Source organism: Danio rerio, chromosome 10 (assembly GCF_049306965.1).
Source record: "Danio rerio strain Tuebingen ecotype United States chromosome 10, GRCz12tu, whole genome shotgun sequence".
NCBI classification, from domain to species: Eukaryota; Metazoa; Chordata; class Actinopteri; order Cypriniformes; family Danionidae; genus Danio; species Danio rerio.
The window spans coordinates 11,212,501-11,231,503 of record NC_133185.1 but is presented as its reverse complement, the minus strand read 5'-3'; the positions used below and the strand labels follow the sequence as shown (position 1 = coordinate 11,231,503).

General features: G+C 36.5%; 1 protein-coding gene across 1 annotated transcript in view; it reads left to right on the top strand.

Annotated features, from left to right (window-relative positions):
- Positions 1-19,003, top strand: part of dbh (dopamine beta-hydroxylase (dopamine beta-monooxygenase)) — a 42,159-nt gene that overhangs the window by 14,182 nt on the left and 8,974 nt on the right. The window contains 5 exon segments of the mRNA NM_001109694.2: positions 3,656-3,822; positions 6,442-6,585; positions 13,510-13,548; positions 13,799-13,858; positions 18,928-19,003. The exon segment at positions 18,928-19,003 is cut by the window's right edge and continues 52 nt beyond it. Coding sequence (NP_001103164.1) covers positions 3,656-3,822; positions 6,442-6,585; positions 13,510-13,548; positions 13,799-13,858; positions 18,928-19,003 — 486 coding nt within the window.

Here is a 19,003-nt window from a genome sequence, read left to right as displayed (position 1 = left end):
ATATGGTCAATTAACTATGACTATGTTCAGAATGTTTCATTATTTTGTGCTGTTTACACATTACAGTATATTGCTAAATATATTGAATCAAATCAAAATCAAAATGATAGGTGCCCTCCACAAGTTATTTTGCCTCCAGTTCTTCCTGTCAACCAAGAGATATACTGTAATAACCCTGCTTAAAAAGTAAACGATATACAAAATTAAGAATTAAAACTTATTACAATGTGCCTAATAGCAGCACAGAAACCCTGTATTATTTATATAACCTTGTTTAATAAACTGTAATTTATTAAAATGTGCAACCTTAAAATATTGTACTAAATGTTATTATACATCTACTTAAAATGATTAAAATATTTTTAAATGATTATAGCTTAGTATAAACATTTAAATGACATTTAATTAATATTTTAGATAATTAAATATAGCTTTTTAATATACCATCAAATGACTTTGGCCTTAAACAGGCCTGACAAGATTAGTTTGTAATATAAATTATTATTCATACACTGAATTACATATATACAGTAGTCTTGAACAGTGTTAAAGTTCATTACCACAACACTACTTATTTCAGGTACACAAGAGGGACACAAACTATGTCAAATACTTCAGACTAGTATTTTTATTATAGCTGGTGGGAGATTTTTGACTAACAGATCCACTCATATAGTCAATTGACTATGACTGTGTTCAGAATGTTGCATCATTTTGTGCTGTTTACACACTATATTGCTCAATATACTTTAAACTTTAAATCAAAATTATAGGTGCCCTGCACAAGTCATTAAGCCTCTAGTAATTCTTGTGTACCAAGAGATGTATAACCCTCCTTAAAAAGTAAACTATATACAAAATTAACAAATAAAACATATAACTAATACAATTTGTCTAATAGCAACACACAAACCCTGTAATATTTATATAACCTTGTATAATTAATTGTAATTACTGTAGTAAATACAAAATGTGTAAACTAAATATAATGTTACAAAATTTTGTTTTATAGTTGAAGTCAGAATTATTAGCCCCCTCTGAATTATTAGACTCCATGTTTATATTTTCCCCCAATTTCTGTTTAACAAAGAGATTTTTTTTTCTACACATTTCTAAACAATAGTAACTCATTTCTAATAACTGATTTATTTTGTCTTTGCCATAATGACAGTAAATTATATTTTACTAGATATTTTTAAGACACTTCTATACAGATTAAAGTGAGATTTAAAGACTTAACTGGGTTAATTAGGTTAAGTAGGGGGGTTAGGGAAGTCATTGTATAACGATGATTTGTTCTGTAGATTATCGAAAAACATAGTTAAAAGAGGCTAATAATTTTGACCGTAAAATGTTTTTAAAAAAAACTAAAAACTGCTTTTATTTAGTTGAAATAAAACCAATCAGACTTTCTCTAGAAGAAAAAATATTATCAGACATACTGTGAAAATTTCCTTGCTCCATTGAACATCATTTGCGAAATATTTAAAAAAGAAAATTTAAAGCGAGGCTAATAATTCTGACTTCAGCTGTACATATATTTAAAATGATTTAAACAGTTTTAAATGATTATAGCTCAGTATAAACATTTAAAATAACAATTAATTTGCATTTTAGATCATTAAATATAGCTTTTTAATATACCATCCAATGACTCTAGTCTTAAAAATCCCCTATTTCGCATTAAAAAAGGTCATATTTTGCTTTTGGGGTCCCCGCAACATGCTGATAGGTGTACAAGATAAAAAAACACTTTCATTGTCTTATAATATGCATTTATTTTAACCTAATTATCCCAGCGACTCCCATATGAATCGTTCAGCGATTCATTTGTTCCCAAACCTCTCCAAACTAAACCACACAAACAAGGATAACATGCAAACTCCACACAGAAACACCAACTGACCCAGCCAAGGCTCTAAAAAGCAACCTTCTTGCTGTGAGGCGAATGTGCTATCGACTATGCCATCGTGCAGTCCTAATAAAATACAATTAATGGGAAATTTATTAAATAACATAAATAATTCTCGTGGTTAATCAGCTATACTAATAAAGAAGACTTCAATTCCAGATCTGCGTTTACATTACTGTGAATGCTGGGTTTAGGGGTGGGATAGGGATAGACGTTAATAAAATACAATCAATGGGAAATTTAATTAATGATATAAATAACGCTTGTTAACTTCCGGCCGCAGCCATATGTGATAGCTGATTAACCATGTGGATGGATGATAACAGCCTTCTGAGTATACCAGTAGGCACAGAAGGCCCCTACAGGCCCATATCTATCAGCTGACAACCACTGATAAAAGCTGATTTATGCTTATGCGTCAAGTGCACGCGTATGCTATGGCGCAGCCTACGTGTGGACGCATAGCCCTTGCCGTGGCCAACATGCCGCTGACGTGCACCCCTGAAAAAATGTAACTACTTGTTGCAACGATGTGTAGAGCAAGCTCTGTGATTGGACTCTGTGATTGATCATCAAGCTCTGTGATTGGACGGCTTGGTAGTGCTGACTAGATTGGAGGTGATAGCCGCGTTAGCCAGATGCAGCGAGTGTTTACAAACTCTATAAAATACACAAGAAATGTCACTCGTGTACTTTTAAATAGGAAAAAGTGTAACTGTCAATATGGTGAATGAAGCCCCGCCTTTTAGTACGGTAGCCAATCAGCGATCGCTATAGAATGACAATTCTCCAGGGGAGGGGCTCAGACCAGACGTGAGTTTCTGCAGATTTTGTGTGATACGAACAATTAGAAATGAAACTAAAGAGACAGTTTTCATTTAATTTTATTGGTTTTTCGTAATATGAAATCTAATTGTAATCTTGGCAAGTAGTTTTGGAGAATTTGATGTTTCCCATTTCAAACAGAATGCCCGAGAGGCCTTTTAAAGATGGCCGACGAGTGAAATGACTTGCCTTAAAAGGACTTTGTTGTTTACAAGTGTCGAGTCTCCAGATGGAGACTGTTGTTTTGTGTTTACCTTATGGTTAAAGTTGTTGCACGTCCGCCGATTCCAGACTCAAAATGAGTGAGTTTGAGCTACTTGTACATTAAGATAGCGTTCAGAAAAAACAAAAAACTAGTGACGAAATTCAACACAGAGGAAAATAAACACCTACGGCTAGCTAGTGTTTATGAAGTGTTATTGCGGAGCAACTGAAACAGCACTCAGAGGTATAAAACCATGGCTAGGTGCATTGCATGAGCCGTGGGTCACGCCAATCACTTGATGCAGAAGTATAAACCAGCCTTACGTTTATTCAATCTAGTGATAATATTCGAATCGGCTGGATCGTCTTGTTCATTGTTAGTTTATGTAAAGTCACAGTCCATAACTAATCTTAACAAATAAGAATGTGGATGCACTAGTAAATGCTGAAGTAGGATTAATAAATGCTGTAAAAGTATTGTTCATAATAAGTTCATGATAGTAAACACATTAACTAATAAAACCTTATTGTAAAGTGTGACCTACAAACGTAGCCCATTTTAAAAACTGGAATGGAAATCTGCTCAAGCTAATATGCTAATATGTAACTGATGTTTCCCCTCATTTTTTATCTAACCTCTTCTCTAGTCGACTTGCTTTCATTTTTGAATGCAAAACTCTTTTTTTCTTCACTCACTCTGTGTGTTTGTGGCAGGGCGGAGGGACTCCTCGGGCATTCGTTTATGGTACAGTCCATCTCTGCGGAGGTTTGACGCAGGCATCATGGAGCTTGGGCTGGTCTACACTCCTGTGATGGCCATTCCCCCCCGCCAGCGCTCTTTCCAGCTCACCGGATACTGCACCGCCAAATGCACACAGACGGTCTGAACTTCTCACAAACATCCCCAAATACTGCACTTCACTCAAGCCAGCCGGAGAAATTCAAGATGCAACCTAAAGCTGCTACAGTCTCGACTACAATACTAATACTTCTAACCGCACTCAGACTTTCAATTCAAGTAAAACATATTGGGTGGCATCCTGAAAATGTTGAAATACTGAATTAAGGTCGTTTTTCACCACATTATTCGATCACGAGTGATTTTCCACCAAGATGGAAAAATACTCCCAATTAAGGTGCAATAAAAGTCTAATAAAGCAGCCCACAGTGGATAAAGATTGAAAACAAAACATTGTTATGTAACTTACATACTGTGTAACTTCAAGTCGGTCATTTGTTTGTGCTAATCAACCGGAAAAATTGCAATTAAGAAAAAACAAAACAATCTGAACACTATCAGGGTTTCCCAATCCTGTTTCTGGTGACACACCAACAGTACATGTTTTGGATGAACCCATAACTTCAGGTTTTGGAGTCTTCTGAGTTGAGTTCTGATGAGTTGGTTCAAGCGTGTTTGATTAGGGAGAGGTTAAAAATGTGTACTGTTGGTGTGCCTTTAGGAACAGGGTTGGGAAACAATGCGCTAAAAACAACAAAATGAAATCTAATTCATAGTAGTAAGATGGCAAAGTTTAGTAATTAGTATATAGAATATAGTGTTGGGGCAGCACGGTAGCACAGTAGGTAGCACAACCCTTCACAGCAAGAAGGTCGCTCGTTCAAGCCTCGACTAGGTCAGTTGGCATTCTGTGTGGAGTTTGCTTGTTCTCCCCATGTTGGTGTGTGTTTCCTCTGGGTGCTCCAGTTTCCCCCACAAGTCCAAACATATGCGCTAAAGGTGAATTGAGTAAGCTAAACTATCTGTGGTGTGTGTGAATGAGTGTGTATGGATATTTCCCAGTGATGGGTTGCAGCTGGAAGGGCATCCGCTGTATAAAACATATGCTGGATAAGTTGGCGGTTCATTCTGCTGTGGTGACCCCAGATTAATAAAGGGACTAAGCTGAAAAGAAAATGAATGAATGAATGAATGAATGTATGAATGAATGAATGAATGAATGAATGAATGAATGAATGAATGAATGAATTTAGGGTTTTTGTTAGACTCTAAAAAAATGTTGGGTCAAATACGAACATCCCCAATGTTGGGTTATAGGATCCCATCTTTTTACTATTTTTTTTTTCAATCAAATAGCCCAAAGGTTGGGTTTGTCCATATTTGACCCAACATTTCTTCTCCTTCATGTGTGTCTTCATTCATTCATTCATTCATTCATTCATTCATTCATTCATTCATTCATTCATTCATTTTCTTTTCGGCTTAGTCCTTTTATTAATCTGGGGTTGCCCGAGCGGAATGAACTGCCAACTTCAGCATATGTTTTACACAGCCAAAGCCCAACCCATCACTGGAAACACCCATAAACTCTCATTAACACAAATACACTTTTGACAATTCAGCTTACCCAATTCACCTATAGTGCATGTCTTTGGACTTGAGGGAAACCTGAGCACCCGGAAGAAACCCACGTCAACAAAGGGAGATCATGTCTTTAATTTACCCTAATTTAGTATATTTATTTGTATGTCATGTTTACTTTTCCCCTCCAGTATTCATTTTAGAAAAGTGGTTATTGGCAAGTACAGTCCAACCTATCTATTATCAGCAAAATCCATTCAAGAATTCACACTTAGATATTGCTTGATAATAATAGCAGGTTTGGCATGATGTCCTGGGAGAGAACCCTGAGCTCAGTGACAATTTAGCCCAGGGCTCCCGCCTGATCAATGAGCATGTAAGGGGAGTATAAGATATGAGGTAGTTTTCCAGAGCTCCCCCTTGTAAGGGAGAAAAGTGGGAGATGGGGTGGATGGGGGGTTTCTTCAGAAAACACTGATAAGGGAATAGCTTTAGCCAGCTACTTATAGTGAGTTTGGATGAATCTGATTGGCTAACTAACGATTACAGATGAGACAAGCTGCGATCAACTATATCACATGCTCCTCTCGAAATTTGTTTGTGAAACCTCCCATATTGTTCGACCTCTACAATCTACTAATACATTTTTTTAAAAAGTTTGTCCATACTTAACCCAGCATAGGGAAACAACCCATATATTTTTTTATAGAAGGTCATTTATTATTATTATTCTTATTATTTTTAATAATTAGTGTTTTCAGATCTAAGTATTTAATCTATAAAAAAATATGGGTTGTATTGACCTGACATTGGGTCAAGTATGGATAAACACAACCATATAAATTGAATGTAATATAAATTTAACTGAAACAGTTGGTTTTATCCATGTTTTATCCAATGTTGGGTTAACTCAGCAATTATCAGAACTAGATAAAATATAGATTAGATACAACTGTGTTAGAATGTCTTTTTAAAAATGCAATAAATACATTTTATTTATCTAAAAATAAAGGGCAGACTGATGATGACAGCCTGAATTATTCACACTATAAATAATGCTTTGTTGTAATAATTCAAATCCCATTCCTTCATTTCTTTTATTTGGATACACTGGAGTTGATACATATACTTCCATAAATGTAAAAATAAGAGTTATAAAACAGTGTAATGTCTTTTCTAGGCTCTTCCAGTAGGGGGCATACACATCTTTGCCTCCCAGCTGCACACTCATCTGGCCGGTCTTGGGGTCAGGACTGTCTTGGTGCGAGGAGGTCAAGAGGTGGAGGTGGTGCAGGAGGACAAACATTTCAGCACACATTACCAGGTATCGACAAATATAAGTTGTAACTTTAAGTTTTATCGTGATGTACCATCAACTCTGCATCTGAAATGACTTTCTCTTTCTGATGAAATCACCAAGCCTTCTTATTTTTTAACCAATCCCTGCCAACAACTTACTTAAAGACCACACCCACTTTACATAATGCGTGTTTCTCAACCACATTCCTGGAGGACCACCAGCTCTAAACATTATCAATAGCTGTGTCCCAAATGGCACACTATACACTATGTACTTATGCACTTACACACTCAACAGCATAGTATATGTATGTGGTGTCGTCCCAATTGGAACACAAATTTTTTTTAACTAGGCAGAAACTCAAACCGTTTCTCTGATGACGTTTGACGGATGCCAAATAAGTTAAATAAATGACCAAACTACCAAATAATACCTTACATGAGTATAACTGCATTCACCATCAGGAGGCAGTATTATCACTCTTGCAGGAGAATTTTGTTTGCACAATCCAAAATAAATAAAGGAATCCAACATCAGTGCCCGAAAGCTTCACCCATTTCACTACATTAGCAAAGCAGCAGCCGCTGAGTGTGTGAAGTGTCCAACATACCATACTTAATTTTAACGGTTGAAGAAGTGAATCATCCAGGTAATTAATTTACAGTGTGAACGCACAACTTACACTATTTATACTACAAAATGCCATTGAATAGTGCAAAAGTATGCAATTTGGGACGCACCTCATGTCTCCATAACCAAACACACCTGATTCAGATCATCAGCTTATTAGCAGAGACTGAAAGACCTGTGATGGGTGTGAAAGACAGAGGAGACATCTAAAACATGCAGTGTTGGTGGGCCTCCAGGAACTTGGTTGAGAAACACTGATCTAATCAATTCTCAATGTGTAAAATGAGCTATTGTCCTACTGTTTTAACTGAATTTTTGCTTCAATTAAGCTAAAAGATTCTTAATCTGAGGAAAATGCTGATGGTTTATAATATAATAATAATAATGATAAAAATCTTAATGGAAAGGTAACAAATTAATTTAAAATATAGAAACAACACTTATTTTTATATGACCTAAATGTCATATGACCATTAACCAACACCAGACATAAGCGTGTAAATGTGTTGTGAAATTATTTAAATGCGACTTAAAATTTCAGACTATGCTTAAATATTTATGTACTATATATAATTAAATTATTTAGGTCAAAGAGGAGAGCAGTAATTTCAGTGTTCTACACTCCACAAAAATGCTGCCTGTTCAAACTACTTTTTTTTTTTTAAATGAACTACAACCACAATTCTTTAGATTTTTTTGGGAATTGTTTTATGTTCAATACACTTAAACTTGTTAAGTTAGCTTAACCCTGGAACCCTGCAATTTTTACATTGTAGATCCATCACAAATAGAAGATCGGATATATATCTATAATTATGTACAAATATGTTAGTCTTAATTTTAAATACTTACCGGTTTATTAGGTACACCTGTTTAACTGCTCATTACAAAAAATTCTAATCAGCCAATCACAGGGCTGAGCCAATCAAGACAATCTGCTGCAGTTCAAACCGAGCATCAGAATGGGGAAGAAAAGGGATTTAAGTGACTTTGAACGTGGCATGGTTGTTGGTGCCAGACAGGTTGGTCTGAGTATTTCAGAAATTGCTGATCTACTCAATAGTATCTGGATGCAGCCTTTATGATGCAAGCTGAGATTGCATAACTCAGCGATGCAATGTCAGACACAATACACTCAAATGGAGCAAGTGACGTCACTGTGATGGGTAGGGTTAGGTGAGCCCATGAAAAAGCATTGGATGCAGCTCAGATTGCACTGCACCAGGTCTGCATCCAGACCCCTCTCGATCTACAGGGATTTTCATGCACAATCATCTCTAGGGTTTACGAATAGTCTGAAAAAGAGAAAATATCCAGTGAGCTGCAGTTCTGTGGACCCAAATGCATTGCTGATGCCAGAGGTCAGAGGAGAATGGCCATACTTGTTTTTAGCTGATAGGCAGGCGACAGTAACTCGAATAACCAGTCGTATGGGCTACAGCAGCAGAAGACCATACCGGGTCCGGGTGCCATTCTTCCATGCAAAGAACAGGAAATTGTGGCTACAATTTACACAGGCTCAGCAAAATTGGATAATAGAAGATTGGAAAAACGTTTCCTGATCTGATGAGTCTTAATTTCTGCTGCTACAGTCAGATGGTAGGGTCAGAATTTAACATCAACAACATTAATGCATGGATCCATATTGCCTTGTATCAAAGGTTCAGACTGGTGGTGGTGGTGTAATGGTGTGGCGGATATTGGGCACACTTTGGGCCCATTAGTACCAATTGAGCATTGTGTCAAAGCCACAGCCTACCTGAGTATTACTACTGACTGTGTCCATCCCTTTATGACCAAAGTGTATCCTTCCAGCAGGATAATGCGCTATGTCATAAAGCGCGAATCATCTCAGACTGGTTTGCTGAACATGACAATGAGTTCACTGAACTCAAATGGCCTCCACAGTCACCAAATCTCAATCCAATAGAGCATCTTTGGGATGTGGTAGCAGGGGAGATTCACATCATGAATGTGCAGCCGACAAATCTGCAGCAACTGCATGATGCTATCATGTCAATATGGACCAAAATCTCTGAGAAATATTTCCAGTACCTTGTTGAATCTATGCCACGAAGAATTGAGGCAGTTCTAAAGCAAAAAAGGGGGTCCAACCCAGCACTAGTAAGGTGTACCTAATAAAGTGGCCGGTGAGTGTATTAATACATATTTGCAATGGTTGTAAAAACCATATGCAGCCTCCATTCTTGCAATTTTTGTAATATATGATGCATATGTGGCATTTTATATATGTAAAATTTAAATATGAACTTGTTTGTCATACGTAATTTGCATATTTTCGATTTATCAGCTATCTATATGGGAACCTTTGCAGGTTTAAAAAAAATGTGCGCAATCTATGCTCATAAATAGTCGTTCATAAACAACACATACTTTGATCCTGGAGGACTGTAGTTGTTTCTAGGGCCTGGAGGGGTTTGGTTCATACTGTTGAGGCTGTTTTCTGCTGCAAAAGCAAATCCACTTTTCATGCACTTCAAAAGGATGGAGACTTGCCCTCAAAATGATATGGTAAAACAACACCATTGTTACAGTTCATATCACGTTTACTGTACAAGTGCAGAGAAAAACTGCAAGTTGAAAAGATTGGATGCAGCTAAATCTATTTTAGGACAGCCAAAAATCTAAATTCATAACCTTTGGAATAGCATATTATGGCACTTTAGGGATAGTTTCACACTGACGTATGCATGCAAATATGTGACGGAAAATGTATATTTAAGGTGATACTTCACACAGTTCATCTTACCCTTCCTCTTTTGCCATATACAGTTAAAGTCAGAATTATTAGCTCCCCTGAATTATTAGACCCCCTGAATATTTTTTTCCCAAATTTTTGTTTAACGGAGAGAAGATTTCTTTAACACATTTCTAAACCTAATAGTTTTAATAACTAATTTCTAATAACTGATTTATTTTATCTTTGCCATAATTAGAGTAAATAATATTAGACTAGATATTTTTCAAGACACTTCTATACAGATTAAAGTGATATTTAAAGGCTTAACTAGGTTAATTGGGTTAACTAGGCAGGTTAGGGTAGTTAGCCAATTTATTGTATAATGATGGTTCGTTCTGTAGACTAACGGAAAAAATATAGCTTAAAGGGGCTATTAATTTTGACCTGAAAATGGTGTTAAAAAAATTAATAACAGCTTTTATTCTAGCCGAAATAAAAAAATAAGACTTTCTCCAGAAGAAAAAATATTATCAGACATACTGTGAAAATTTCTTTTCTCTGTTAAACATAATTTGGGATTTATTTAAAAAAGAAAAAAAATTAAAAGGGAGGCTAATAATTCTCACTTCAACTGTATATTATTACATATTTACATATACATTCATATTTATATTTAATGAGTAATGCACATAAGTGTTTCATATATAAATAAATACATGTATGTGCACGTTTATTTATTCATTTTCCTTCAGCTTAGTCCCAGTTTAGTTATTTATCAGGTGTCGCCACAGCGGAATGAACTGCCAACTATTTCAGCGCGTTTTACACAGCAGATGCCCTTCCAGCCGCAACCTAGTACTGGGAAACATCCATTTACACATGCACTCATACAGTACGAACAATTTAGCTTATCCTTTCTATCAGGGTCCAATAATTATGCTCAAAACTATCATTTTAAAGTGCGACATGGTGGCGCAGTAGGTAGTGCTGTCGCCTCAAAGTAAGAAGGTCGCTGGTTCAAGTCTCATTTCTGTGTAGAGTTTGCATGTTCTCCTCGTGCTTGCGTGAGTTTCCTCTGGGTGCTTTGGTTTCCCTCACAGTCCAAAGACATGCGGTACAGGTGAATTGGGTAAGCTAAATTGTCCGTAGTGTATGTGTGTGAATGAGAGTGTATGGGTGTTGCCCAGTGATTGGTTGCAGCTGGAAGGAGAGGGTGCTCGCTGCAGAGCCATTTGAGGAGAGCTGAGCTCCAGCGAGGGGGAGCATGAGCTGTCGCTCCTCCTCCTGTAAGCTGTTTTAATGCGTACACCAACCCCACCCCTAACCCTACCCCCAGTGACATCACTCGTAGAAGAAGTGTAAAAAAGGTGGAGCTCAAGCTTAAGCTCCCCCTCGCTGGAGCTCAGCTCTCCTCAAATGGCTCTGCAGCGAGCACCACTTGGCTGGAAGGGCATCGGCTGCATAAAACATGAGCTGAATAATTTGCCGGTTCATTCCGCTGTGGCGACCCCAGATTAATAAAGGGACTAAGCCTAAAAGAAAATAAGTAAATGAATGACAGTTTCATTTTTATAGCTAATGAGAAGGTCATTAGTTAAAAAATATAATAACTTTTTTTTCTTTCTCTGGTTTTTAGAAAATTAGATTTTCTTTTACGTCAAAACCAGTTAAATCTACCAGTGCCTATTTTGCAAAAACCTCTAAATCCACCTGTTGGGACACTGTATTTAGGTGAAAAATTACTAAAGAAGCAATTAGAAATTATTTACCAAACATAAAACACATTACACCATCTGTCAAGTTAGTGGCGGTTCATTACGCTGTGGTAAACGTAGAAAAAAGCATAAGGAAAATTAATGAATGAAATCTGTCAAGTGCATTAATCAATAACATTAAAACTGCCATTAATTAAATATTAACAATCTGTTGTCATTTCTGATTTTAGGGATTTAGATTGAATAAAAGTAGAGCAATGTAAACATTGCAAACATTGTAAACTAAGCTTGCTAGATTCAAATATTGATGTTTTGCATAAAACATTGCGAAACATCAACATTTGTGCATTACCCATTAATATAAAAAGCATATCAGATGTATAGGTATAATGAAGTAATATAAATAATGTATAGTTTTATATAATATTTTCATCTTTTAAAAAATAGCTTACATTAGCAGATAAATCACAAGGTGGGACTACAGGGCAAAAAGGGTATGTTTTGGAAACAATTTTAGGGGCTGTCATTCCTTCATTCTTACCATACTCACAGTCACTTTTTCATCTCTATTGTTTATCCTCATAGCATCCATGTGGGATAAAAGAACGGCATCTTAACTGTCTTTTGTTAAACGTAGCTGCCATTTATTGTATAGTAAATCGGACTCAGGCAGAGTAGCGTCGCTGCGCAAACAAACGTTATGAATGTATGCTACCCTTCTGACTGTATACAGTGTGTTTTGTTTTTCTTATAATGCCTTAAAAAAGTTTTAAGGTAAGGGACATTTTCATTTGCCGTTCACTGACAGTCGGAGAGGCTCATCCTGCTCATCAAACTTTGTCTTTTAAAATCAAAACGGAAGCGGAATAAAACGCTCTCCTAATAAAAGCCAGTGTATCTGCGCGCTGCTACATCAAAAATAAATGATTTGATTCGTGCCTTCTGATTAGTTCTTTGGATATATAGCGGCTTTTGCTGTCAAAGTGGCGTTTAGCGGCTTTTGCCAACAAACTTATTTCTGAATGCGCTGACGCTGCGATTTAGTTGATTAAAAGCAAATCTATTTGTTGGTGGTTCTACGTGCCTAAAGCATTTACTTAATGTCATTAGCTCATTGTTGGCGGAAGTGGCATTTAGCGGCTTTTGCATCGGAACTTTTCATATGTATATGCACAATGAATTGGTGCCATGACCCAGATGGACATTATTATTATCAATTTATGCATTTTCCTTTAGTTTAGTCCATTTATTAATCTGGGGTCACCACAGCGGAATGAAATATGTTTTACACGGTGTATGCCCTTCCAGCTGCAACCCAGTATTGGGAAACACCCATAGACTCACATAGACACACACACACACACACACACACACACACACACACACACACACTAAGGTCAATTTAGATGATCCAATTCACTTATACCGCATGTCTTTGGATTGAATTGGTGCCATGACCCGGATGGCCATTAGTATTAATTTTTATATTATTATAAGTATTTTAAATCAATGCGTGCCAATTCATTTAAATAAATATTTGACTATTTATTTGTATATTTTAATTATTAAATAATAATCTCATGCACAATTTTATTTGTTTAATAATTTTACATGTATTTTACATATACATCAGTTTAAAAACCTTCAATAGAACAAGGTTGAGAGTTGCACATAAAAGTTCTTAAAAAAGGGTTTTTTGTTAGTGTAAAGAATTTTAATAATACAAAGAATCCTTTTGACACTACAAAGAACATTTTGTGCTATATGAAAAGAGTTTGATGAATGTCATAATAATTATAACAAGCCACAAAATGCTATTCAAATGTTACTCAAATACGCATTCCACACACACAGTACAAGCAAACCTCAATTAACATCTGCAACCTTCTCTCTTTTCTCCAGATCATCCGTGTTTTACAGAAGATGGTGACTGTTCTGCCAGTAAGTTGCTCTTCACACATGTAAGAACTGTAGCACATTTAAACGCGAGAAAGAGCGAATCTGCAGACATTACAGAAAATGCCTGCAGGCTTTAAGAGCCGAACAACAGCGCAGATCTCCAGCATTCAGACTGTCAATACGAGCCCACACACTCGCTCAAGCTGCCAATTTAATGCTAACCTGCCAACAGACATTCACTGGAGCTCTGCAAATAGCCTTTGTGAATGTGTGTGTGTGGTGTTTCTCACAGGGCGATGCTCTGCTCACGACGTGCAGATTCAACACCGAGGACAGAAGCAAAGTTACTGTGGTGAGTCTGAGAGACTTTGCAGAATCACATGAAGACACCAAATGAGAATGGGAATGTGTCTTTATAGCGCAATGCATTATGGGAATTCAGGACATGGTAGCCTGGAACCTTTTGATCTCTATAGGTTTACAGTGTTATATACAGTAAACAGTGTTTCATTTGATTCCAAGTGTTTATAGGGTGTTTTTCAAAAGGTATTATTTAAAAATGGTCAGACTTTTCTGTGGTGATTTGCATTGCTCCTGAGCGTGCCTGAAAACATAGAAGAACCCAACTTGCCTTGACAAATTCCCATTCTCTATACTTTACAATCTCTTTAAGTTTCATAAATGATGGATGAAATGATTTAGATGTTAGATGTTGATGCTTCTTCATTTTGCACAAACCTCAACTATGATATTTTAAAACTAAGCCAAACTCAGTTGCATATATAAAAATGAGCTGCTGTTGGTAAAAATACATTTGAGTTCAGTATGATTCTATATAGTATAAATAAAGAGCCCATATTATACATGAAATAGGGTCATATTTTGGTAGTAAGGGTCTCCAACAACAGTCTAATATGCATGCAAGGTCAAAAAACACTTTCATTATCTTGTAATTAGCATTTATTTTTACCTAATTATTCCAGCGACTCTTATGTGAATCGTTCAGTGATTCATTTGTTCCCAAACCCCTCCTTAGCGAGAAGCTAATCTGCGCTGATTGGACCAATGACAGTCTGTTGCAATTGGCCGATACTGACTGCCTTCAGCGCGAGACAGAGTGAAATGCCCAGCAGCTAATCAACAATATAAAATTAGTTACAGTGCATACATGCTTCATAGTGTAAGGTGTGGATTTTGGTTGCCAGTGGGTGAATGTTAATACAGGCGATGTACTTGAAAATACAGCAGACTAGCTTTTTTATTTAGCAAAAACTCCAAGAACTGGCGAGGAGATCTCCTAGCTTGTCACACTGCTCTTTTCACCTACACACACTTCTTATAAGTAACAACTCACAACTAAATACATTTGCAAGCTAGAGTAAATGAGGCAACAACTTTAATCGCACGTACTTCCACTTGAGAAATGGAGGAAGAAACCGATCCAGGTTCTGACATAGTCCATAAGTAGTCCTTCCTGATCCTTCCTTTTAACAAACGGCCGATGAATTAGTCTTTGTAGCATGTAGTTTCCAGAAGCACTCAAACTGCTCAAGGATGGGCTAATGCTGAGGTTTCATCTTTGGGTAGAGACTCAATAATATCCATCTGCACATTGCGACTTCATTTGACTTGCGTGTTTGTGTTTGTGTGAGTTTGTGTGTGTTTCAAATCTCCAGGGTTTGCGCGTGCAACTACTTAGTTTCATTGTCACGTCATAGCGAAAACACCTAATGACTCGTTATCAAGACGACTCGTTTGAAGCACTATGAGTTGACTCTTTTATAGATGAATCAACCGTTTTAAACACTGTACACTTACAGATTTAAGCCTTAGCTGGATATTTCACTTCACTTAGAGCTGTGTTACACAATACCATATCATGGGCTCTTTAAAGAGCATCCACATTAACATTTATTTGTGGTTAGCATATCAGTATTTTTTCTCCACTGGTTTATTTGATATTTTTTTTATTGTAACTTAAATTTATGAAAGCTTATCCTTTATTAAACTTCACTTTCAACTGGTTCACACACACACAAACATTTTATGCAAATGTGTGAATATGTTGTTGTTTATATTAAAATGTTTTTGTGTTTGATTGATTGTTTTTAAGCTTATGATTATTTAGTAAAATTAAATAAATCAAAAATCAAATCAGGTGACAACTACAATAAAACATCCATTTTGTAAATTATATCAAAATATATATTATATTATATACTATTATATTACATTGACCTTTAATAATAAATAATATTATTTTTGTTTTGTTGCTTCAGCCTAATAAACATTTTAAATTAGCAAAAAAAAACTGATTCAAAAGAAAATATACCATCAAACTTAATCATCTACCAAATTATTCAATAAAAAATGAAGAACCTTTTTCAAAAGTATAAAAGGTTAGTAGGAAAACCAATATAGTTTGAAAGTCAACATAGCTCACACAAAAATGATAGTTTACTCTAATTACTTACACTCAAGTGGTTTTTAAACTTTATAATTTTTTTCTTTTGTTGAACACAATACATTATGAAGAACTATAGAAAAAAGCAGCCATCGACAATAGCTGCAGTCTTTAGTATATCATCCTTTGTGTTCAGCAGAAGAATGAACTCAGATAGGTTTGGAAAAAGTCAATATTGAGTAAATGATATCAAATGTTAAAAGAGCCATGAAACCTCCTGTCACAGCAGGGTGTTTTCACACCTCTAGTTTAAAAAAAGTTGGAAAGTGGGTGTGTCGAGTGGCGAAAGAGGGAAGGGTTTGCATGAAAAGGGGAGTTTCAGTACATGGACGCTCTGATTTTCACAGCGGCAACACAGACGCAGAGATAGACAGTGACTATGTTTACATGGACATCAGTAATTTAATTATTTGCCTTAATCTGAATAAGACAATAATATAATTAAAATGTTTACATGAGCAACATTTTTGAATATTCCTTTTATGATCCCGTTTTACGTGTTATTGCACATAATTCAACACCGTACTACCCACTTTTCCTCTGGAGTTTTATATAATTTTGAATGTTTCATTCTTAATTTGTGGACTTTAACTGCAGTTTGACACTTTCACTTTTATTCACGAACATTACATGCATGACCCTGTGACAAACGTGATATTGGATGCGAGGAACTGGTGGAAGAGTGTTGTTTTAATGTAATTTTTGATACCGTATGTCGTATAAGAGAAAAAAAAACTTGGCAAAAAAAATCATGTCACAAAATGCGGCGAAAATTCTACACGACTGTAATAGTTTGATTAAAGAGCCCATGTTATACATGAAAAAGGGTCATATGTCGGTTATATGGGTCTCCAACAACATACTGATATGCATGCAAGGCCAAAAAACATTCTCATGGTCTTGTAATATGCATTTATTTTACACAATTATCCCAGCGACTCCCATATAAATCGTTCAGCGATTCATTTGTTCCCAAACCCCTCCTTAGCGCGAAGCTAATCTGCACTGATTGGACCAATGACAGCCTGTTGCGATTGGTCAACAGCATTCAGCGCTAGACAAATGCCCATTGCTAGACAAATGCCGAGCTCGAGACAAGCTCGTTTGTCAAGCCCCTGGCAGACAGGCCTGCGCGATAACCCTGTGACCATCATAACCCCCTGCACGGGAACTATGAACGGCACTTAGCAGTGAAAATGAAACCGATAGCGTGCACACCATTTACTGAGCTTAATATCTGTGACCGAACTTTTCTCCCTTCTCAGCTGTAACTTAGATCATTTCTATTTGCAAATATTGCTGTGGCACCTCTTGTGTGAAGTGTTATATGTTCTCAGGGCTTACCTGTACTCTGCTTTACCCAAAGATCCCATCCCCAGCCAGGGGGATGTAGTACTCACCAGCATGTAGCAGGCTGCCTTTGTGCCTAATAAACTGGCCTTATTTTGCACGCACCCCTGGTGTATTGTCTGCCCATTCTCACAAGTCTCATATACCAGTCTTTTCCGATCCTTCCTTTAACAAATGAATGAATCGCCCACTGTAAGCGTGTAGACTGCTGAATCAATTATTTCCCCTCACACTTCCAATAATATCCAGGTAAGCACAGCGTCTTCTTGACTTATGACTTCAGGATCTGTTTGTCTTCGCGAGTGGGCGGGGCGCACGTTTAAATTTTCCCGGGTTTACATCCATTAAAACTATGTTTTGTACACGTCACGCCGAAACGGCTAAAGACTCGTTATGAAGACGATTCATTCGAACCACTATTAGTCGACTCTTTTTTTAGATGAATCAATAGTTTTAAAAACTGTCCACTTTCAGATTTAAGCCTTAGCTGGATATTTCACTTCACTTAGATCTGTGTTACACACTACATGGAAGCTCATTTTCGAAAAAACCCACAATAGGGGCTCTTTGAAATCTTGTTCCTTACAAACATGCATTTTTTTGTTGCGTGTTAGCAGACCACTGCAATCCCCACATGCGAGTTCACGCAGAGTGGTGCTCTCATTGTGAGAAAATTAAAACAAAACCTTTGTTGCGCAACATTGCGGCACACAACACTGATGACCCATGTCTCTGAACAATTCTTCTTCTTCCACTTGTTTTAATTACGGGTGGCAACACAATGTGGCGTCTCTTCTTCTTGTTTTACGGCAGATCGCAGATTAATGTGGCGTCTCTCTGCCGCCTGAATACTGTAACAGGTAAAAAAAAGTCTTTGAAGCTATATCATGCATATTAATGAAGTTGCACCTCATACACTATAAAGCTTGCTGATTGGTTTGAACCAACTCTTTCTCATGATTTAATGCTGAAAACTCAAAGACGTCACGTTGCACCCACCGGTACAAATAACCAGTCTATACACTGGAATTTACACAAGGATCTCATGGCTGTGAAGCAGCTTCAAAATTTCTTTTCAAACCATAAGAGCAAATTTTTATACTTTTTTTTTTTTTTTTTTTGTGAAATATACATGTACTAATCCTCTTTTTAGCAGCGTGGGCATATATCACTGGCAACATCTTAAAAAAAATGTGTTTTGGTGTTTCGGGACCCTTTAATTTTAGGTAAACTATCCCTTTTATTTTATTATAACAATCATTAAATTTCAAAACTGCATAGAAAACATCAATAAAGGAACATTAAGGGGTACGTTCACCAAAAAAAAAAAAAACAACAACAACAACAAAATAATCATTATCATTTACTCACCCACTTATATCATTCCAAACCTGTATGGCTAAATCAAAATGAGAAACAGCAAATCAAGTAAAGAGAAACTAAAGACTGACAGAAAAAGCATCATAACCTGTGCATTATGTTCTTATGAAGCCATTACTGTCAGTGTTGGAAAGAAATAATATATTACAATCTCTATCCAAACACTGATTACTGTATATATGAAAACACACTTCAAACCCATTGGCTACGCATTCTCTCATCCACAGGGTGGTTTTGGAATTATGGAGGAGATGTGCGTCAATTACGTCCATTATTACCCCCGAACGCAACTTGAGCTGTGCA